The sequence below is a fragment of the Chionomys nivalis genome, chromosome 7, assembly GCF_950005125.1.
Source record: "Chionomys nivalis chromosome 7, mChiNiv1.1, whole genome shotgun sequence".
Taxonomy (NCBI): domain Eukaryota; kingdom Metazoa; phylum Chordata; class Mammalia; order Rodentia; family Cricetidae; genus Chionomys; species Chionomys nivalis.
Window position 1 is genome coordinate 97,018,387 of NC_080092.1, and position 22,954 is coordinate 97,041,340.

The 22,954-nt window shown below is 51.4% G+C and overlaps 2 protein-coding genes across 2 annotated transcripts; both read right to left on the minus strand.

The window, feature by feature from the left end:
* Positions 1-1,020: 1,020 nt before the first annotated feature.
* On the minus strand, positions 1,021-20,131 carry St6galnac2 (ST6 N-acetylgalactosaminide alpha-2,6-sialyltransferase 2). Its single transcript, XM_057774901.1, has 9 exons — positions 19,964-20,131; positions 15,257-15,314; positions 11,038-11,218; positions 9,991-10,153; positions 8,819-8,957; positions 6,611-6,714; positions 4,254-4,337; positions 2,823-2,922; positions 1,021-1,986 (listed from the first exon to the last, which is right to left on the minus strand). The coding sequence occupies exons 1-9, from the start codon at positions 20,083-20,085 to the stop codon at positions 1,819-1,821; spliced, it is 1,119 nt and encodes a 372-aa protein (XP_057630884.1). The 5' UTR covers positions 20,086-20,131; the 3' UTR covers positions 1,021-1,818.
* Positions 4,333-5,481, minus strand: LOC130877521 (uncharacterized). The gene has a single exon (XM_057774902.1). The coding sequence runs from the start codon at positions 5,214-5,216 to the stop codon at positions 4,338-4,340; it is 879 nt and encodes a 292-aa protein (XP_057630885.1). The 5' UTR covers positions 5,217-5,481; the 3' UTR covers positions 4,333-4,337.
* Positions 20,132-22,954: the final 2,823 nt, after the last annotated feature.

Here is a 22,954-nt window from a genome sequence, read left to right on the forward strand (position 1 = left end):
GGATATGAGATTGAGGTTTAGAAAAAACAGTGTTCTAGAATAACACTTGAACCTAACTGCAGACATCCAGACATTTTCTATTGTCCTGTTAAAATTGACTTTGTACCTAAATCATAGGTTGCCACCTAAAATTACCTAACAATCCAATGATGATGGGTTGAAGAGATGACTTTAAGACTGTTCCAGAACACCTGGGTTCAATTCCAGTACCCACATGGGGGCTCACAACCATCTGTAACCCTAGTCCCAAGGAATCCTGTACCCTTTTCTGGTCATCATGGTACCCATGTATGCGAGCACCCATTCACATAAATAGGTCTTTAAAGAAATCATTTGGGGGGCTGGAGAGATGGCTTAGTGGTTAAGAGCACCGCCTGCTCTTCCAAAGGTCCTGAGTTCAATTCCCGGCAACCACATGGTGGCTCACAACCATCTGTAATGAGGTCTGGTGCCCTCTTCTGGCCTGCAGGCATACACACAGACAGAATATTGTATACATAATAAATAAATATTTTTTTTTTTAAAAAATCATTTGGTTCATTAATGAATGTATTGCTACTGTATCTGCACCATGGATCAAAGGGTGCCAGGGAGATGTGCGTTGCCAGGGCAGTGGGGTTTAGGAAGTACAGTCAGCTGTGAGATCTTGGGATTGAGGGAGTCTGAATAACTGATACAGAACTGTCTGCTTTGCGGGACTCCTGAGAGTCTGTTTACCCAACATTCTAACTCCTCTCAGGGCATCAAGAGGCTAAAACCCAGGCTGTCTCAGCCTCCCCAGTTCGGGACATCAGCCTCTGCTGGGAATGGAGTTGCACACACTACCACTACCGGCCCTTCTGGGGTTCTTAAAGTTAATAGGTCATTAGTTTATCCCAAACTATAGAACCAAATGTCAGTCCTCAGCCTCGGCCAGCAATCCTTGGGATACCCACTCCCCACCCCCAACAGTACATTCCTAGGGGCCCTGTGACATCTTGGTCGCGCGAGACTAAATGGCTCAGGAAACAGACTGCCTCAGTTGGTGTTTATTGAAGCTGTGATGCAAGGATGAGGGTCCGCCACTCTAGTGTCCTGTTGGTGACAAGGAGTGATGGTGATACATCTCCAGTAGGACTTCGGTAGTGACAACTTGTGTGTAGCTGGCCAAGAGTTAGTACCTCCCGTACACTGGTGCTGGATGTGCTTGTGCCTGTGAGCTAGTCCTAGTCCTGGGCTGCACCTCACCACTCCCTCCAAGCCGACACACAGGAAGAGACAGTGGTCATCCGGCACTTACCCTATTAGCTAGCCTCAAACTACATTCTGCCTGTGGTTCTGTCCCAAGGCAAAAATGTCGTGTTCTCAGAAAGCTTAAGATGTCCTCACAGGTTGAATGGCTTTGGAATTTGGCGTGCCATTGGTTTCAGCTAGGGGTTGGTCTCTGCTTGATACTGGTTTCCAGATAGCCCTGAATGGCTTCTTTAATGTTCCTAGTTGCTCAGGATCAGGCGCTAGCTTTAAACTATCAGGCTCTTTGCTGGTGAGGATCACTGTCTCGTTTTGGGGGGTGAAAACGAACTCTGCAAAGCAGTCTGCCCTCCCCTGGCTAAGCCCAGAAGAGTTGGCTCAAGTCAAGACCGTGTTGTGCATTGAACAGGCTCTGGTGATGTGAGTCTTGTCTCAGTACCCTCTGGGGAAGTAGAGGGTCAAGGGTCAAGTAGAGTCTTGTCTCAGTACCCTCTGGGGAAGCAGAGGGTCAAGGGGACTGATGCCTCTTCCAAAGATTGAAAGGTCAGGAAAAAGTGCTTTCGAAGCAAAGAAATGGGTCCCTCGGGGTCAGCGCTGGTACAGCTGAAGGATGCCAGCGTTGTGTAGGCTCCTCCACAGGGCAGCTTCTAGGGTCAGATCATGGTTTGCGTAGAATATCACTGGTTTCTTTTCTCGCTCGAAATAGTGGTCTGAGTATTGATGGTAGTTGCTTGTGATGAATCCGTAGGCACTGACCTGGGGAAGGACAGTCACAGTGAACTTAGGGAGCTGCAGGGTGCAGCAGCGAAGCAAGCGGAGCTAGAGTATGCCTGTGCCCCCAAGCAGGTCCCCTCAGGAAAATGAGGGAGCAGATAAACAGCTCAGCTTACATTCTCACAAGTGAGTCTTAACCCCATCGAACAAAGGGCTAATTGGTAATTACAAGTGTCCCTGTTCAGTGAGTGGCAGAGACGGGTTTGGAACTCAAGTGTGACTCAGACATGGTGATCTTGAAGTTAAAGGATGAAGGGAATCTACAGTGACTGCAGTCAGCACACCCGCACTGAGATAGGTAAGATGCACAGAGCCAGGGTGCCGACTGCCGTCCCTCATGCCTTTATGGGATCACAGCCTGAACGTAGGGCTGCATGCTTGCTTCATCTGCATCTGTAGCCATTTGAGAACTGTTACTCAACCTCTGACTCCTTACACGTCAAGTGGCACTCCACCAGGAAGGAACCTGTTACCACAGGGTTTCAGGGTTTCTGCAGGTGCAAGGCTGAGCCTGCTGTCCATTGCCAGCTCTAGAATATCCCCATTAAATGATTCCCCCCAGCCAGATTCTGCTTTCAGAAGAGCTGTTTGGCCCACTGCACCCTAAGTACCGTGTCGAATAAAAAGAGGGAAGGCGGGCAGGAGGATCAGTGAGGCAAGGCTGGCCCAGACCACACCCTCCGGGATGACAGAAGGAAGCGGGCTCCTCCTGTGGCCGAGCCCCCACTTCAGGGTGGCCAGCCTTGGGAAGGACTAGTGGGCCACAGTGCGCTGACAGTCATGCTGTGCTGCCAGGGCTCCTGGAGAGGACCACCTACCTGGTCACAGGTGTGCAAGGCTGTCAGCAGCAGGAGTGCTCCCGTGCTGGGCATATACATGTCTCTGTAACGTGTGTTCATCAGCTTGGACTTCAGAAACCTGGAAGGACGTCGGAAGTGTTAAGATCCGAGAAGGGGCTAGCGAGAGAGTAAAGCCCTTGTCACACAAACTTCAGATCCCAATCTGGGTCCCTAGCACCCACGCGAGGCTGGACACAGGAGCACCTACTGCAATCCCAGCTGTCCTACGGTGAGATGGGAGGCAGGGAAACTCAAAGGTCAGCCAGCCTGGCGAATGTCAAGAAACAGACAAGGAGAGAGCCTTCACGTGCTCCTGCCTGCATGTTCCTCGCCCTGTCCAGCCCTCCCCACAAAGATTTACAAAAACCCCCAAAACTTAAGACACACAGGCGTTGAATGAGAGTACCACAGCTACATTAGACTTTAGGTTGCCCGCTCAGAACAGGCTGGAGACAGTCAGAAACCAGCCCTTCTCCTCCAACAGTGAGGGTCTTAGGATGAAGTTAACACCTTAGAGGGGCGAGAGCCTCCTTTTCTCCCATTCTACAACTATTGTCTTCCACCCTGATAGCTTCAAATTTTGAGCATATACAGATGGCCTCTTTATTTAATCTGAGACCCAAGTTTCTTTCCCCCTACTCAACTGAGCCAGTAGGAACCACGGCTGAGCAGGGAGCTCACTGAGATCCTAGCTCTGGGTTCACTGGTGTGATAGTGCCCACAGGTGCTGCCCTCAGACCTGGCTTCCTGTCGAGAGCTTGACCGGGCAGGTCACTCAAGCTCAAAAGGCTTCCGCTGGCCTCCCACCTACTGCTTCAACCAACCACTTTCTGTGGAGATGGTGGCCTTTGTGTTGTGGGTTTCTTAACTGTGGGGTGGCTAGCACTGGGCATCGCTGCTGGACCTCTGCCCTGAACGGTGTTCGGCAGATCCCTGGCTTCTGCTTACTCATGTCATGTCCTCCACAACAACCCAAACTATGTCCTGACTGAACCAAATGTCTGACCTAACCTCCCCCAATACAGAGAGGAAGGGAGGCATGGCACGGAGGCACCGAGGGAGGGAGAGAAGTGGTGTCTGTTTCCCTTGGTTCTCCCGGATCACTGGCTTTTTGGCAGGCTGGGTTTGGAGCCAAAAGTGATGGCACTAAACATCTTCTGACTTTGTGAACGTGGGACTCAACTTCCCATTTCTTGTTTATTCCCTAACTATTGTATCACCATCTCCTACACGGTAGTAAATAAAACAGTAAAAGAAACCACAGACATGCTTAGTGCAGTGATGGGCACTCAGTACGGGCGTGCAGTCCGGTGTGAATGAGGCCCCGCCGAAGGCATTATACATATGTGAGATGGGGTGAGAAGGAAAAAGTTGGTCCTCCCATCTCCCACCCCGTCCCCATCCCCATACCTCTCTGTCAGGTAGCGGATGAAGTCTGGATGCAGGAGCTTGAATTTACTGGCAGAGGTTTCTGGTCCAAAATAGGTGTGAGGCCTAGGTCCCACGATAGAAGTGGACAGAGCGTCCAGAACCATCGTATTGAAGGGAGAGTGAGGGGAGGGTTAACCGCCGGTGGTAGCGGTAGGGCCGGGGCTGGGAGTAGAAGCGGGAGAAGGGGGTGTAGAAGGTGGCCGGTAGCACCGAAGGTACCACGTGTGGTTTCCCCTTCAGCAGGACCTCGGTTGGTGGAGTGTAGGAGAGGGAGGATGGGGGTGTGAACAGGGCCGGAGGTGTAGGGTAGGTGCAGTTCACCTGGGGGAGGTGAGGGGGTGGGGGGAGGAGGGGGAGGTAGAGAGAGTCAGGTGGTGGTGGTGGCTGCGGCCTACTGGATTCCTGGGCCTGGCACGGAAAGGGACAGGGAAAGCACCGATTTTGCGGAAGAGGTGCTGTAGGGGGCTGGAAATAGGGTGTCTCTTTCATGAAGCGAGGCACATAGGGGGCAATGTAGGAAGGGATGTTGCGGATGGGCCCGATGTAGGAGGCCGAGGCCGCAGGGCTGTGGGAAGGGGACCTGTTCACGGGCACCGCGGGCGTCAGGGAAGGGTTTCGAGAGAGAGCTTTCAATCCAGTCTGGGAGGGAGATTTGGAGGCTGGAGGGGTAGGGGCTTGAGTAGACCCTCGGGACACATGCTGGACATGAGGACTAGGTGACTGGGAGGAAGCCCGGGAGGATGGCTGAGAAGGAGCTGGGGTGGGGTTATGGGAGGTTGGGCGGGAGGAAGTCCCCCGGGTGGGGGAAGGGGAAGGGGCTGAGCCTCCAGAGCTAGGGGGGGGCTGCTGATTGGTTAAATTATCAGCGTGGGCGTGGTTAGACCGGGACTGGGACGGGGATTGGGTTGGGGATGGATTAGGGGTATGGGAGGGGGAGCTCATTGGTGTTAAAGAGGCTTAAGTCCACCCGGGGACTCTGAGGCGGTTCCTCCAAAAGCCCATTCCCAGCGCATCATAGAACCCATCCTCAGTTCTCATGACCTATAGGGAGCAATTGTTATGTAATCATAGGGTGGGGGTGGGGCACCCAGCAGGGGTGGGCCTGGTTGCTATCATTTTTTTTTTTAAAGATGTATTTATATTGGGGCTGGAGAGATGGCTCAGTGGCTAAGAGCATTGCCTGCTCTTCCAAAGGTCCTGAGTTCAGTTCCCAGCAACCACATGGTGGCTCACAACCATCTGTAGAGGTCTGGCGCCCTCTTCTGGCCTGCAGGCATACACACAGACAGAATATTGTATACATAATAAATAAATAAATAAATAAATAAATATTAAAAAAAATAAAGATGTATTTATTATATACACAGTGTTCTGGCTACATATATACCTGCAGGCCAGAAGAGGGCACTAGATCTCATTATAGATGGTTGTGAGCCATTACGTGGTTGCTGGGAATTGAACTTAGGACCTTTGGAAGAGTCGCCAGTGCTCTTAACCACTGATCCATCTCTCCAGGCTGCTGGTTTCTATCATTAAACCCAGAAAGTCGCTCATTGAGAAAGTGGGTCACATGTTCCAAGAGCCATGAGAAGGGTTTGGCCACCTGGCCACGGTAGTGGCATAGGTTCTCAGGCACAAAACATTGAACCTGGTTCAAGTGAGCAGATTCAAGCCAGGTATCAGACACAGATCATCAGGAAGGTTGAGAGAACATGGCACTCTTTGTTCCTACCTCTCTGGACCCAGCCTGGGGACCTAGTGTTCTTGCCTCCTGGGCAGAGCCCTGGGGAGGATGCCTGCCTGCTCTTCGTTTCCAGAGTAGTGTGCTCAGTGGGCCAGCTGCCAACTGAGGAGAAGCCTCTTGCCCCTGCTGCCTGTCTGTCCTCCAGCAGGACAGCTGGGACAGCAGCCCAGAGCTGAGGGGCCAGGCCTGTTTCAACCTTAGACCACCTCTGATCCAGAAGGGAAGCCGGTAGGGCTACCTGGACCCTGGATCACCTGAAAGAATGTGAGCCCTGCCAAATCTGCCTTCAGCTTTAATGCCAACACGAGGTGGCCAATCAATACCTCTCCATCCACTGGACAGAGTTCTGTGAGCCTTGTGGCCTGCCCCACCTGAGGGTCCTCAGGGCACCCACTGCCAGCCAGAGCACAACCCTCAATGATAAGTTATGCTGAATATTGACTATTGTAGAGATTTTTCTCTTTGCACAGCTTCTCCTAGCATAGCCAGGGCTAAAGAGTCATCAGCCAGCTTCTCTCTCCAACCATGGATCCTTCGAACAAGGGGGGATGCTCACGGCCCTCCTCACCCCACATACCAGACAGTCGCTCACCTGTCTCCTTTATCGGGTCCCTCTGGGACAGGCACACCCAGAATGGCAGATCTCAGCATCAGGTATTCACGGATGCTCGAGGGGATGAAGATATAGCGCAGGTCCTGCCGGGGTACCAGACAAGGCTGCCTTCAGCTCCAGAGAAAAACAGTCCTCTGCCTCGCCTTGCTACCCAGGCTTGTGAGCATTTCCTTGCTAGGCTGTATTCCCACTCCGAGGGACCTGGATGGTTTTATTGTCGGCTCACAGAACCTTTGACGTCCCTCCCCATAAGAGGTGAAGCAAGGTTGCCGTTCCCGTGAGGACTGGCTAGACTTTGTGACTATTGTGTAGCATCTTCTCTCTGTTTTGTTCTTTTGGAGACAGGATCTCAAAATCCCTATGCAGTCCAGGAAGTCCTGATCCTTTTGTCTCCTGACCCTCCTGACCCTCCTGCCAGACTCCAAAACTAGAAAATAGAGAGCCCGAGAGATATCTCAGCAGTTGAGAGCACTCGCTCTTCTTCCGGAAGATGCTGTTCCCAGCATCCACATGGTGGTCCATAACCGGCCACAACTCCAGCTCCAGGGGACCCGACGCCCTCTCGTGGCCCACAGACATAGGTGCTGGCCACGTACACATAGATCCTGAAGATGGTCATGAAAATGGCCTTGCTTCCTTGCTCTCTCTGGATTGCTCAATCTGGGGGAAGTTAGCGATCATGTCATGAGGGCTCTTGGGGATTGGATCTTCAGAAGGGCCCAGGTGACATAAACCTGCAATATGTCCGTCTTGACTCCAGCCCTACTCCTGCCTTCAGATGGAAGCAGTCCACAGCCTGAGAGAACCTGGGCTGGAACTGCTTGCTAAGCCACTCCCAAATTCCAGAAACACTGGCTTGATGAGATGATAAAGGATCATCATTTAAGGGTGTGTGGCAGACCCTACAAAAGTCCAACGGCCACTTTGTGTTCTCTCACCAACTGATAGCTTCTGCGTTGGGGACTCAGCGGTAGACAATATGCCTAGGACACTCCTGAATGTCCCCATCAGAGGCAGAAGCTTGGAGGAACATGGCCCATCCCCTCCTAGGCCCATAGCGCCCCTTACCCGAGAGCCTTGCACATGGCACCCAGAGAGGTTGAGGCAGAAAGCATGGCATTACAGCAAGTAAATGTGGCAGGAAGAGCCAGGGAGAGGGCTCCAAGGCTGGCTCGGACACCAGCTGTGACAGGTCATGAGCCTCTCTGAACTTCCGCTTCCTACACAGAGCTCTGATGAGAGTCCAAGAGGTCACATGCATCATTCTACGGTCGGCAGTGAGGGGAAATGGAAATATCTCCAGGGGGGTCTGGATCTGGGCAGTTCTAGCCCAATGCTTTTGGACACATTCCCAAACCTCTGCAGTTTCCCCTGCTAGAGACAAAGGTTCACTGTATAGACCTGCTGACCTGGAGCTCGCTATGTAGACCAGACTGGCCTCAAAAAATCATACAGATCTGCCTACCCTTGCTCCCAGGTGCCAGGACTGCATGTGCACCGTCATGTGTGCACCGTCATGTGTGCACCGCCAAGTGTGCACCGTCATGCCTGGCAACCTTCAGTATTGCTTAACTCTACCATCTGAAGACAGGTACAATGATCCCACAGGGAGCAACCGTGACACTCTGGGGACACAGGAGGTACCCAATAAATGCTGTTGCACTGTGCAAAGCTAAGGGAACTCTGGGGTGGGCAGTCTAGGTTTGAACCTTGGGCCTTCTGCTGGCTTGCTGCCTGAAAGGGCTCTGGTCTTCAGACTCTTACCCAGCGAAGTGGGGTTCACAAGGCGTCCCATCTGCATTCAGGAAATATTAGTTCTTTCCCTTCCATGCTCGTGAGGCAGCCCTGAGCCATTGGAAAGAATGGGAAATCTCCAGCAGATTTGCCTTTGTTTAGCTCTAATGTCCGCCTCATGGGGCCGAGTTCTTTTTGCTTTGTTGTTTGAGACAGGGTCTCTCTCTGTAAGCCCTGGCTATCCAGGAACTCACAAAGATCTGCCTGCCTCTGTCTAGGGAATGCTGGGATTAAAGGTGTGCGCCATTACACCCAGCAGGTGACCAAGACCTTAACACCATCTCTCCATCCATGGGACAGGGAGTCTGTGCATCCCAGGACCCAGCCCACACGAGTCCCTAAGAAGACAATGCCCACTGCCAGCCACCATGGCTCACCCATTGCTGGCCTCACCTGCCCTTGTGGCACGGAGGTGAAGCCCAGGCTGGAGTAGGAGATGAGGGAATTCTTCATGGTGTTCACGGTAAAGCCGTAGAACGAGGTTTTGGTGCCCACGTCACGCTCAAAGCCTTTGATCACCGCTCCGTTGAGTCTGGCCCCAGCAGAAGGACATCAGTGTCTTTGCGGCTACTCCACGTTGTCTGGTTTACTTACATCTCCATGGCACTGCCTCACCTGTGCCCACCCCTCTTACTGCACCACTCCTGCCCATGAGAATACCTGGCTTGGGGATCTAGCCTATCCTCACTTCTAGGGTCCTCAAGGGATGCTCTCTGAATGGGTAAAGCTGGCCGTGGGGACCCTTCCTCCCAGGTTCCTTCACACTGGGCCCCTGTGCTCTGTCTTCAGGGTTGGTTGATCCTTGGTCTAGACCAGGGGTTCCCAACCTTCCTAATGCTGTGTCCCTTTAATACAGTTCCTCATGTTATGGTGACCCCAACCATAAACATTATTTTTTAAAATATTTATTTATTATTTATACAATATTCTGTCTGTGTGTATGCCTGCAAGCCAGAAGAGGGCACCAGACCCCATTACAGATGGTTGTGAGCCACCATGCGGTTGCTGGGAATTGAAGTCAGGACCTTTGGAAGAGCAGGCAGTGCTCTTAACCTCTGAGCCATCTCTCTAGCCCCCATAAACATTATTTTTGTTGCTACTTCATCACCATAATTTTGCTACTGTTATGAATCGTAATGTAAGTAGATATGTGTTTTCTTTTTTTAAAAAATATTTATTTATTTATTATGTATACAATAGTCTATCTGTATGTATGCCTGCAGGCCAGAAGAGGGCACCAGACCTCATTACAGATGGTTGTGAGCCATCATGTGGTTGGGAATTGAACTCATGACCTTTGGAAGAGCAGGCAATGCTCTTAACCACTGAGCCATCTCTGCAGCCCCTACATATGTGTTTTCCAATGGTGTTAGGTGACCCCTGTGAGAGGGTCATTTGACTCTCCCCCCATGTGACCATGACCCATAGATTGAGAACTGTTGGTTCTAACTGCTGAGCTGCCTTAGGCTGGCAATTGCCTTGGCTTTGGCCTCGGGGTAGATGTTCCCTCAGGACTAGCAAAACAAGAGCTTTCCACCCAACTGCCTGGCCCCTGCCCTCATTACCTGAACACATAGTCATGGGCATCGATTTTCTGACCCTGACGGGATCCGTTCAGAATGCCTCCGTTACCCACCACGGCACACCGAGTACAGCTTAGGGGTTTGGAAGGACCGAACAGCTTAGCGCTCTCGGGGTTCTTGAGAAGGCATAGGGTAGACATGATAGCTGTGGGTGAAGACAAGGGGGAACCATGAGCAGCAAATGTGACCAGGCTTTCCCCAGATGGTCTGGCTTGAGACCCAGGAAGTACAGAGGATGGGGGTAGAAGAGGAGACAGTGAATGTGGAGGGGATGGAGAAAAGGATGGGGGGGTCTGGGTGGCCTGAATATTTAGTTCTCCAAGACTATACGAAGAAGGAGGAGGAGGAGGAGGAGGAGGAGGAGGAGGAGGAGGAGGAGGAGAAGAAGAAGAAGAAGAAGAAGAAGAAGAAGAAGAAGAAGAAGAAGAAGAAGAAGAAGAAGAAGAAGAAGAAGAAGAAGAAGAAAAAGAAGAAAGAAAGAAAGAAGAATCCAAGACAGGGTCTCTCTATGTAGCCCTGGATATCCTGAAACTCACAGAGATCCACCTGCTTCTGCCTAGGGAGTGCAATTAAAGGTGTGTGCCACCACACCCAGCAGGTGACCAAGATCTTAACACGATCTATCCATCCTTTGAACATGGAATCTGTGCGTCCCAAGGCCCACCCCACACAAGAGTTCCTTGGGGTGTGTCTGAGTGTGGTTAGTGGTGTGGGCAATAAGCATCCACGATGGTGCCATGAAGGCCCCTAAACCTCTGCTATCAGACTGCCATTAAACACTGGGCATTTTCCATGCCAAAGAGACCCCAAGAGAGTGAAAGCCACTAAGCAAGGGCATCTCAGTTTAGCCCTGGGTGACTGGATGAAGGAGGAGAGAGAAGCAGGAGTCACACAGACAACACCCCATGAGGCTCTCCATGGATGCTGTGAAGGCAGCCAGACCTGCTACACAGCAGGCCAACAGTGGGAAGAAGGGGCCAGCTGGGGCAGGAGGCAGAGGGCAGAGAGGAGGAGCGGGTAGCAGGTTACCTTCGCGGGAGAGCCCCTGCCACCCATAGGGGACTTTGTAGTGGCTCAGATTGTTCCAGAGCTCTTGAGTGAAGAGGCCGCCCCATAGGAGCACTGGGGTAGAGAGATCAAACAGGCCCCGGAAGTGGTGGTCCTTGTGAACGGCCAGGGAGAGCCGGTGCTGACAAAGCTGCCCCTGTGGCTGAGAAGAGGAGAGGGCTAAGCCTGTCGGGTAGGGGCCAGGGTGTGTCTCCTGGGAGCCTATGACATCACTGGAGAATTCAGATGGAGGGGCTAGCTTCCTTTACCCCCCAAAAGGGTCATCACTGGATCTGAGATAGCCTGTGATCCAGCAGCCCGGTGGGGTCAGGGAACTTTCTGGATTTAGCCTGTCCAGCCCTTCTTCTCCAGATGTCACACATCTATGTTTCAGTGAATCTGGCTTCATACTCCTCTAACTCCCGCTTGGGTAAACTTTGGGTACTTAGCAACCAGTGGGTATGACCTCTCTGCCGGACAGCAGCCCTACCACCAGGGGGATTGCCCTGGGAATGAGAGTTGCTGGGAAGCATAGAGGCCGCTCTTCTTCCCTCTGCTGCTGATTTCCAACCCGCAGCACTCATGCCCACTGAGAACCTTAACACGGAGACTGTGATGCTTTGGACATGCCATGCCATTCAGGTTGCCTTTGTCCTCAGCTGGTGGAGCCAATTGCAGAGAGGCACTTGGACCACAAGAGTCCTGCCTTTATCAGTTAACTCATAGATGGGTTAATGATTTGATGACGGCCCAGCATGGTGGTGCACACCTTTAATCCCAGCACTACCAATGCAGAGGCAGGGGCATCTCTGTGAGTTCATGGCCAGCCTGGTCTAAATATCAAGTTCCAGGACAGCCAGGGATACATGGGAAACCCTGTCTCTAAACACTACTACTACAATGATGATGACAATGACGATGATGATGATAAAGTAATGTAATGGTATCATGGGAGGTGGTAGAAACTTCGGCGGTGAGACCTCCCTGGAGGGAGGTGGTCACTGTAACATGTTTTGAGGGCTCTATCTTGTCCCAGGGTCCCCTTGTGCTCTCTCACCCTGCCTACTGGATGCCATGATGTAAATGATTCCATTTTGTCACCTGCTGTCTCCCACGATGCCCTCCCTGCCTTTAAGAACAGTGGATCTGAGTGGCCAGGGCGGAGCCACGAGCCAACACAACTGCTTCTCCTTTGCAGTTTCTCCCTCGTGCATTTGTCACAGCAGAGGAGCTGAAACATCAACTTTGCTCGGAAATAAGGTATTTGTGAAGTCACCAGAAGGGAGTCTTAGGGGCTGAGGCACCCCCTGAGGATGAGGCCACACAGGGGAGGGTGCAATGACAGACTGGTACTGAGCTGAGCCCAAGACATCCCGGAGATGTCAGAAGACAGATGAAGGCAAGGGAGGCGTTTTAGAACCCCAGGGGAAGTATGCAGCTCTGATGTGATATTGGTCTATTGGTCCTCTGGCATTCAGAACCAGAGCATTGATTTGGTTTTTTTGTTTGTTTGTTTGTTTTTTAATGATGCATATGTGTGCTTTTATGCGTGTGAGAGCAGCCATGACAGAGACCAGAGATATCAGAGCCCCCAAGGTTGGGGTTCTAGGAGCTTGTGAGTGAGCCGCTTGATACGGATGCTGGAGACCAAATCTGGGGCCCCTGCAAAAGCAGCACAAGCTCTTAACCACTGAGCAATCTCTCCACTCCCAACCTCCATTGTTTGAAGTCACCTAGCCTGTGCCCTGAGTTCTGGGAGCCTCAGGGAACAAGACATCAGCTCTTCAGTCAGGGCCCTTCAGGAGACTGAGGTTCTTAGCCAGCACCCGTGCTAATCTGCAGCTTTCTCACAGTATCGAGTCTCACACAGCCTTGGTGAGGGGGTGGGGCAAGGCTCTGTTCCTTCTGAATAAGCTCCTTTTGTGAAGCCGTTGATCAAAGGACACAGCAGGAAATGGTCAGACAGTGGTTTCTGCTATCATGCAACATGTGAGCATCCCACACTATGCAAAAATGCTGCAACCCAAACCGCAGGGCATATGGCGAGATGAGATGAGTGGAGAAACACTCAAGAACGTTGCCAATGGTGCATTAGAGCGCGCGCGCGCGCGCGCGCACACACACACACACACACACACACACACACGCACGCACACGCGCGCATGCAGAGGCAAGAAAGTCAGACTTGTGTTGTGTCCCATGGCCAAGGAATACAAGACTTCTGCCTAAACCATTGTACTTCCCTTGGAAAGACTGGAGGTTTGTTTGCTTGTGGGCGCTGGTGTCTGAAGGGCAAGCAGTTAGTAAGGCTCAATGAAACAGCAGGAAGGGGTTGCGCGGAATCAGGAAGGGGGTTATAATGGCAGGTGTGAGTGGGTGAGCCCATGACTCAGGTAGTAAAGTCGATGGGTGTTTTTGTATAGTCCTGCACGGCTCAGTTCAGTTGGGTGCACTTTCTGCGTTTATCTAGTGCCCTCACCAACAGATGGACACACCCACGTCTCCAATATTTCCTAAAGATAAACCAGACACATTCCAGCTCAGATGAAGTCACTTTTGTTTAAAGCCACAAATAAATCCCTCTTTCTGGTCCAAAGTGTGGGAATTCAACTGGCCTTGCCGCTTCCCAGGGCCACACTTCCATCAAAAGCTCCTCCAATAAAAGATACTTTGTGCACCCCTAGGTCTGTCTGCCTTTCTTTGGTCTCTGGGTACCTCCAACATGACAGTGGCATTGTCCCCATTATAGAGTAGCTTCCTATATTCAAAAGTCACCGCAATGCTTATGTTAAACTACCTGGGACTGTGTGTGTCAATCAGCACCAAGCAGAATACCCTCTGGAAACTTAAAGATGACCTTGCTCAAGCATTCCAGATACCTGTAAGCCTCTTCAGCTGCTAACCACATGCTCATGTCCTGTTTCACACACAGGTTCCCTCATCACCTGACCAGACCAGACCACTGTGCTGTCTCCGAATACCTGGCCTATCACTAAACTCTTCACCGCATGGACGCCTTTTCTTCCCGAGCCCCCAAAACCTCAGTTAACATGTCGGAGTCCAGACTCTTGGGTACTGTAAACAATGCTTAAGCCTGTATTAACCATAAAAGAAACAAACATCTCCCAGTTCAACTAATATGAGCTTTGGGGGGGGGGGCAGGAAAGTTCTGGACACCACCCAGTGTGTGGCCAGTTCTGCGGTCAGATTGGGGCTCCCATCCCAGTGGCACCGATTGCTGTTGGGGGCCCTGGGCAAGACACCTAACTGCTCCGTGCCTGTTTGTCTCTCCGCCCACCTCAAATACACCAATTTACTGTTTACCTGAAACTTGAGAATGAAGTGCTGTGCCAGCTACTACTTAGGGTTATCGACTAGAGTCTGAAGATCTAAGACCCCTGAGGCAAACGTGGGGCATTTCCCAGAGTTTAGTATTGCTCCTCCGTGAGCAAGTGAACTGCGACTTAGCATAAGGAGATATCTGGAGAAATAGAGTACAGAATCCATTCAATACAAAGGTATAATTTTAATGGGCTGGAGAGATGGCTGGGTGGTTAAGAACGTGCATTGCTCTGTCAGAGGAGCAGGGTTCAATTCCCTGCATTCTCAATGGGTGGCTCACAACTGCCCATAAGCCCAGTTATAGGGGATCCTATGCATTTTGGATACCTGCACACAAGTGGTTCATATACATATACAAGAGCAAACATCTACTACTAATAAATAACTATTAAAATAAAATTATTTATTTTTTTTAAAGAAAGTTAAGTTTGAAGGGGCTGGAGAGACGACTCAGTGGTGAAGAGAACATACTACTCCTGGAGAGGATCTGAGTTCAGTTCCCAACACCCACAACTGGCTGTAACTCCAAGTCTGGGGGTTTGTATCCTCTGTGGCACCTGCACTCACCCACATACATACACAATACATTCAGACATGTAGTTAAAAGGACACAATTTTAAGACTTCCAAGAATGTTCTAGCTGGCTACCCTGCAGAACTTATCTATCCACCACTTTCTGTTGGGATTCAGGAAACAATGTATCCCAGATCTAAGATGCCTCAGGAGGATGGATGTCTATTCCTGTGCTGGTAGATGTCCAAACAGATTAGACCCAGGAGCCTCAAGAATGTTGTTTGTTTTCTTCTCTCCTCCTCCCCTCTGAGCTAGAAAATGCCCCCAGAGTGGTGGACCACTGTACCTTTCTGTTTTCGGCATTCGGTGCCTTGGGTTCAAATGCTCGAGGTGATGTGATGCTCCTGGGGGGGAGGGGGGAAAGGCAGAAGTAAAGTGGGGATCCAAGCAGCACCTTAAGCTTCTAGACTGATTTCTTCAGCTCCGAGGCTGACAAAGTGCCCGGATCCCCAGGGTGCCTACTCCTTGGCTCTATCCTCCACACGTATTCTGGCCACAGCTCCCTGTTTCGGTGCAGACTACTGTCACTCAACTATGTCCCTCCCAGCTGCACAAAGGAAGAAACCGAGTCTCTGCAAGGGGCAGAAAAGTGGAGTTTATAGGAATAGGGCTAGTTAAAATATGAAGCTAGAAAACAGGAAAGATGGGCAGTCCCTGGAATTGTGACCATCTGAGAGGTCTCCTGCCAGAGTCCCAGGGGTAAACGTTGCAATATAAGCCCTAATCCCAAGATTTGTTTGTTTATTTACTTATTTAGGTTTTTTTGAGACAGGGTCTCTCTATGTAACATCTCTAGCTGTTTGGGAACTTGCTTTGTAGACTAGGCTGGCCTCGAACTCACAGAGATTCACCTGCCTCTGTCTCCCAGGTGCTGGGTTTAAAAGCATGCGCCACCACCGCCTGGTTAATCCCAGGATTTAGGAGATTGAGGCAGAAGGATCAAGAGTTCAAAGCTACCCTCTACGACTTCGATTTGAAGCCAGTCTCAGGCTGGTGACAAAGTCTCCTGACACAGAATATAACAGCAACGGCAACGACAAAAGCCTGAGGGGCAGTTGTTAGGGATGGGATGATGAGGGGAGGAGTCTCCTCCAGCAATGTTGCCCACAGCTCTGCAGCTGCATCCCGGTGAAGGGTGCGTGCGCTGTGGCTTGAAAGCCTGACTCTTAAGGTTGCATGCAGCTCTGTCTCTGGTCAGCTGCCCACTGAATCTCCCAAAACCTCGGTCTCTGCCTCTGTTCACCAGTACTTGGTTCACCTGAGTGTTGGAAGGGGCCCAAGAGAACAGCTATATTGTCCCAAATGGAAGGTCTTCTAAATGCCAGCCATTGTTCCTAAGGGAGAAAGGCGAGGGTTCTTGTACCTCTCCGCCAGTGTCTTCTAAAGGGAGGCAAGAGGGTGCTCACATTTCCCGGGCACTACGAGGCCCTGGGCAGAGGGGAAAGAATGGAAAAAGCACCTGGTGGCCAGGTGCTGCCTCCTTTATTACCCATACCCCTGAAGCATCAGTGAAGAAGGGGTGCGGAGGGCTGGGGGCTGGGAGTTTTGCCTGGGAAACACAGGTCTCCTGTAGATGCTGAGCCCGCTAAGCCAGTACAGAGTTTGTAATCAGTGCTACCCTTTGGTTTCCCAGGCTCCTAGTAAGATCCTGAAGGAACTCAAATGGAGATGATCCTACCGCCCCTTCCCTCCTCCACTAGCCAGATGTCCACCCCCTATAATCCTGTGGCTCCTCCCTCCCTCCTCTAAGAAGCTGAGACCTGGTGCTGCTCAGCCTAGGCAACCTGGAAGGAGGCAGGCAAACACCCACGCCCTGCCGACCTTCCAGTCCTGAGATTCTGATTCAGTTCAAGCTCACCTCTCCCCCCACCTTCCCCCACTCTCTGGTAACTCTATCCGGCAGCAGGCCTGTGAACCCAAGGAGGAACCGCCAAACTCACTGGGCAGGGCGAAAGTGGCTGAGATGGGGTGAGGCTAGTGGGGACCTTCCTGAACCCCACCCCTCTCTCTAGGTCTAACAGTACTTCCAAGCTGCCCTGGGGTTGGTGACATCAAAGGCCCTTTCTTAGGAATTTTCATTCTTCCTGCTCCCGAGGGCTCCTCCTTAAAGGAAGGTAGGCACCCACACCCCCTGGGAAGACTTGGCAGCCTGAGAAATAATGACAAAAGTGTGCATTTTTCTAAAACTAAACGTGCTCATCAGCTGTGGTGGCTGGCACCTGCTATAATTCTAGGTAGAGGTAGGAGGAGCAGGAGTTCAAGGCCATCCTCAGCTACTTAAAGGAGTTTGAGGTCAGTTTGAGTTTTATCAGCTAACTGTCTCAAAACAAAGAAACAAAGTAAATGAAATAGGGTCAACTTTAACAGCGTGTGTATGATATGTGTATGTGTGCAGTGTGTGGTATGTGTGCATTCATCTGTGTGAAGGCGCATGGAGGAGCACATATGGAGGCTAAAGGGAACTTTGTAGAACCCAGGGCTGGAAGAACCTAAAGATTGGGGGGTGGGGGGTGCTATGTATTGTTGTCTTCTGGGCACGACAGGCGGCTGCCATCATGAACTCAAAGCAGCTGCCTGCCCTGGTCTTGCACAAACAAGGCTGGGCCTGTCAACAGTCCCCTGTGGGTAGGGGAGGGGCGCTTGGAACCCTGCTCTCCCTTGGGATGGATGGATGCTGGAGACGGGGAGTTATTGTCTTTAGTTCTGTACCCACTGGTGAGCCCACCAGACTCTAATGGATTGGTCCACAGCCATGTTCACCCTTGGTTAAACTCAGAAGTTCATAAAACAAAGCAAAAAACAGAAAGAGCTTGCTTGTGGGGAAGTAAGGAATGCAGGTTGGAGTGTGGGGGAGGGGACAAGAGAGGGTAAAGGAGGAGAGCCATTAGAACACTATATATATATATATATATATATATTCATACATATATATCCTTTTCGTCTTTCTTTCTTTTCTTTTCTCTTCTTTTCTTTCTTTCTTTTTTCTTTTCCTGAGACAGGTTTCTCTATGTAGGCCTGGCTATCCTGGAATTCACTCTGTAGCCCGCGTTGGCTTGGAACTTAGAGATCCGCCTGCCTTGGCCTCCTGAATGCTGGGATTAAAGGTGTGTGCTATCACCACCACCGGAGCGACGTGTAGAATTTTTCAAAGAACAAATTTAATTTAAAAATATTGACTATAAAAAGTGACCTTAAAAAATAAAGTTCCCAGATGTTGGGCGTCAGTGGCGCACGCCTTTAATCCCAGCATTTAGGAGGCAGAGGCAGACAGATCTTTGAGTTCAAGGCCAGCCTGGTCTACACAGTGGGTTCCAGGACAGCCAGAGCTGTTACACAAAGAGTCCCAGACAGGAGAACCCTCTGGAACCAGAGTCCTCTGTGAGCAGATATCTAGAACCCTGGTTAAGGTGCAATAAGAACCCTCTTGGTAGGCCCAGGAGTTCTTCTATCCGGACTGTCTCTTGGTTCTCTTTCACAGGAGGAATGCTCAGCCCTCCTCTCAAAGTCCTGCTTCTTACAGCCAGGCTAAGTCCTGACCTTCCCCTTCCTTCCTCACAGCAAACACTAACACAAAGAAAGAAAAGGATGGGTTTTTGGTTCACAGAAGACTTTGTCAGGGTTTTTGTTTTTGTTGTTGTTGTTTTTTGTTTTTGTCTTATTTTTAGTCCTAGGGACCAATCCCCAAGACCTCATTCATGAGAGGCAAGTACTCTACCAAGTGAACTGTATTTTGGAGGAAGAAAGATCTCTTGAAATGGAAAAAGGTTTTGCCAGAGTGAACAGAGAAGAGACCTTGAGGCCTCAACCTACACAAAGAACCACAGTCAACTAGGAAATACTGAGAGCAGGAGAGACAGTCTTCCACAGGGAAGGGCACACCAACTGGCTATCCAGGACCAAATAGCCATCCCTGAAAACACACACACATAACAGTATACAAACTGCTCAGGTTGTATTTAGGTATATATGCATGTAACAGCAGTTAATGAAAAAAGAGGCCAGGAATTTGAAAAAAGCAAAGGAGAGTATATGGGAGAAAAGGGAATGGGGATATGGTGTCATTTTATTATAATCTCAAAAATAAAAGAAGTAATAAAAGTATTTTTTAAAGAGGAAAAGCTTTGTTGAGATGTAACTAACCCTCCCTGAGAAGGCACGTTAAGGCGCCTTGCAGGATGTTGCCTAGCTTCAGTGGGGCCAGCTGAGGGGACTAGACTCAATTGTTTGCAAGCAAGTTTCATTTTGCAACTGAGCTGTGTCCTTTAGTCAAACACTAGATGCTAACTTTTTTTTTTTTTCAACAGGCCTCGCTGAGGATTGTGCGGAATCAAAAGGGCTAGGAAGAGAAAGGCTGGTTGCAGAGGTCTCTGCTTAACGCTGTGTGGGCTCTTCCAGCCCCCAAGCCCACATTCTAGGTATGTCTAGGTGCACCTCCCAGAAATAAAACTAACCCCTCTCGAGGCTCCCTCAGTAAACCGGTACTGTAGCCCGCCAAAGATATTCTCAGGTTTCTGTGAAGTGGGAGGAATTGGGTGGAAGGGTCAAGTGTGTCCTGAATCGGCCCGTGTTGCTCCAGGTGGAGTTCGCCTTTTCGCAGGGCCGTGCCCAGTTGGCGCTTATCAAAGTTACCACTTAAACAAATAGGCCCAGATAAAAGGGAGCCAGGTGCAGGCAGGCCTGAGCTTAGAGCCCAAAGAGAACGGAACGGAAGCCTGATGAGCAGGGGAAAGTTGGAAAACGGGACTTGGGTCTCTACCCTAAAAGTGGATTCAGGAAGAAAGTGGCAACAGGGAGCTTTTGATTAGGCCTGGACGAAATTAAGCAAAGACGACAGGGTCGCCAGTGAGTTCGGGGCGGGGAGAGGGCAGCTCGAAATTAAGGCAGCAAAAGGCGTGTCGCCGCTGCGAGTCAGCCCAGGGTGTCCGCGGGCGACTGGAGAGCTGTGAGCGCCCCCTCTCCCCGCGCCCTGGACTCAGCGTCCTTCAACGCTTACCTGGCCGGGACCCCGGGCTCCTGGGACCGCTGTCCCATCGAGGAGTACAGCGTGAGGAGGACCCCGGAGCTGGCGGCGAAGATCAGCAGCATCCGGAACAGCCTGCGGCGCGGGAGGTCCATTCGAGTTCGGCCGGGGTGCGCCCCGTCTGCCACCCCTGCGCTTTGAGCTCTCGGGCGGAGTGGCCAGACCACGAGGGACGCGCGGAGGCGGTAGCCCTGCTCTGCCCCGCCCAGCCCACCGCGGGCGGCCGCGGCGCCTCCGGGTCCTGCAGCTCCCCCTGTGTCCCAGGCCGGAGGTCGGCCACGACTTCAGAGACTGTCTCTAGAGCCGCCCCGCAAAAGGACAGAGCCGCGATTGCCAATCCGGGGCTGCCCCCGGGGACTTCGATGGCGGTCACCCCGGGCGCTGTTCTCCCGCCAGAGCCACAGCCCAGACGCACCTAGCCCAGAGTTGGGCAGGGACGTTCGCACCGTCCAGGTGCCAGCCTGTGCAGTGAAGGACGGGGAAGGTCGCCTACTGCGCTGGCTGAGCACTGTGCGTGTAGGGACCCACCTCAACTTTGTGAACTTAAGAAGAGGGTGGGTGGCCGCTGTGAAGCAACCTGGCTAGCTCCTCTCTCACTGGGACCATGAGATGGGTTAGGCCCTGGTACCTTGTGTACTTACCTAAGAGCAAGAGGGACTTTCACCAAAGAATGGAAGGAAACCCCTTAGCCTAGATTTGGGGTTGAAGGTGGGGGAGTCGGGCAGGAAGCCTGCCTTGGTGGGGTGCACTGTGGGGCTTAGGTTGTTATTTGGTGAGGACCCATTGCGGTGGAGAGCGTCGTGTAGGGAGCCTGTGGTGATGGTTGTTATTGTTTTATTTGGTGACGATGTAAAAGTCAGCCCTCTCCATGAACTGTTTTTACAAATGGAGGCTTGTGTCTGCATCACCAAGAGAGGCTGGGGAAACAGGACGGTGTTCTTTGGAAGAGATTCCCTTCCTGTCTGGGAATGATCGATGAGATGGTGTGTTCTTCAGTAGGCGGTGTCTTAGACCCCAGAACCCTGTCAAATATCCCAGACTCCACACTCTAGGGTCTGAAAGGGTGAACCTCGGAGCCCCAAATTTGCTGGCAGCTGAAGAAACTCTGGGATGTAGGCATTGGTAAATGCCCAGTCAGGCTTTCTGGGCCCTGGGTCTGTCTGTGGTCAGGAGTGGCCTCTTCTCAGGCTTCCACCTGGTCAGGTGTGGACTAGGACAGGGCCCTTGGAGTGCAGCCACGGAGCCAATCTTGTCCTTTGTCCTAAAGCTGCCGAGAATGCTGCCCTGCTGATGGCCACAGCTAAGAATTTGTGGTTTCAAGTTTTGTTTTACTTTATATGTATGTTGGCGTGCAAGCGCCAGTGTGGAGGCCAGAGGGCAATTTGTTGCCGGTCGAGTCTCTCCTTCCACCACGTTTGTCCCAGAAATGGAACTCAGGTCACTTGGTGTGGAGGCAAGCACCTTCATCTGCTGAGCATTCTCGCTGGCCCTGATTTCAAGTTATTTGTTTCAATCTCTTATCAAAACTCCTGTGCTGTTGCCGCCATCATGACCAACTCTGTGGTTAAGGAGACCAGCCCCTCTCTGCACCTCTAAATCCCCCTCTTCCCACCTGCTTCACGGAGAGAAAGGGAACCAGTAACTTGTAGCACGAATTCTAATTGGTCTCAATAAATAAAACCCAGAGTCAGATATTAGGGGTGAAGGCAAAGGATCAGAGAAGCAGTGTAGCTTGCTGGAGAGACCTTTTCCTTCAGACCAGAGGGGCGATCCTGTGCTCAGACTTCATCCTCTGACCACAGCCGTCTCTACCAAACCTCAGACTGCCCTGAGCTCCTGTCCCTTTCCATCTCATATTCCTCTCTCCACCCAGCCATATCACTCCTGTCTCCACCTCCCCAGTGCTGGGACTAAAGGTGTGGGATTCCAAGTGCTGGAATCACCTTTGTGTGAGCTCTGTTTCTCTTTTAGACAGATTCAGTCTTGTGTAGCCCAGGGTGCCCTTGAACTACCAGATCCATCTCTGGGATTAAAGGTGTGTGCACCACTCCCTGGCCTCCAGTGGCTCAGCGCTGCACTCTGATCTTCAGGCAAGCTTTATTTGTTCCACTTGTGGGCTTGGTTTGCTGCCAACACAGACTCACGCTTGGGCTTGCCCTGCAGTGCCTCTCCATGTGGCCCACTCAGTTCCTAAGCAGAATGGAACCAAGAGCACAGCCTCAGCTGACCTCTCCTTACCTGCCACTGCCTAACCCTGGTTGGCTCCAGCTCCTATTCTGCTCTCGGGTGACTCTAGCCGTCTCTTGTCTCTGCCCTTCTAAAACAGAGAGCATCAAGTGTGAGCTTCAGGCCTGGAGGTGTAGCTCAGTTGGCAGCCTGCTTGCTTGCCTGGCATTCATGAAGCCCTTCCTAGTTCAGTCCCCTACACCACAAAAATCAGTTAGACACCTATACTTTTGGCAGGTGAAGACAAGAGGATTAGAAGTTCAAGGTCATCCTTGCCTACTAAAGAGTTCAAGACCAGCCTGGGTTACAAAGACTCCACGTGTGGTTACTTTGTTTGGTTTTGGTTTTTCGCCACAGGGTTTCTCTCTGTAACCCTGGCTGTCCTGTAATTCACTCAGTAAACCAGGCTGGCCTCAAATTCACAGAGATCCACCTGCCTCTGCTCCTGAGTGCTGGGATTAAAGGCGAGTATACCAACACCGCCTGGTTTGTGATAGTTATTTTTTTATCAGTTTGGGAAGAGAGTCTAAAGGGGAGACTGTCTAGGTCAGGTTGGCTTTCCTTTTCCTTTTCTTTTTTCTTATTTTTACGGTGAGGGCTCTGGCAGGCCTGGAATTTGCTATGTAGACCAGTCTGACCCCAATGAGGCATGCACGGGCTCCTGCCCTTCACTGTGGCTCTAACTAGCGCTTCCAATTCCTGGCTGTCCCTGCACTGAAACTGTAACCTGGGGTTCTA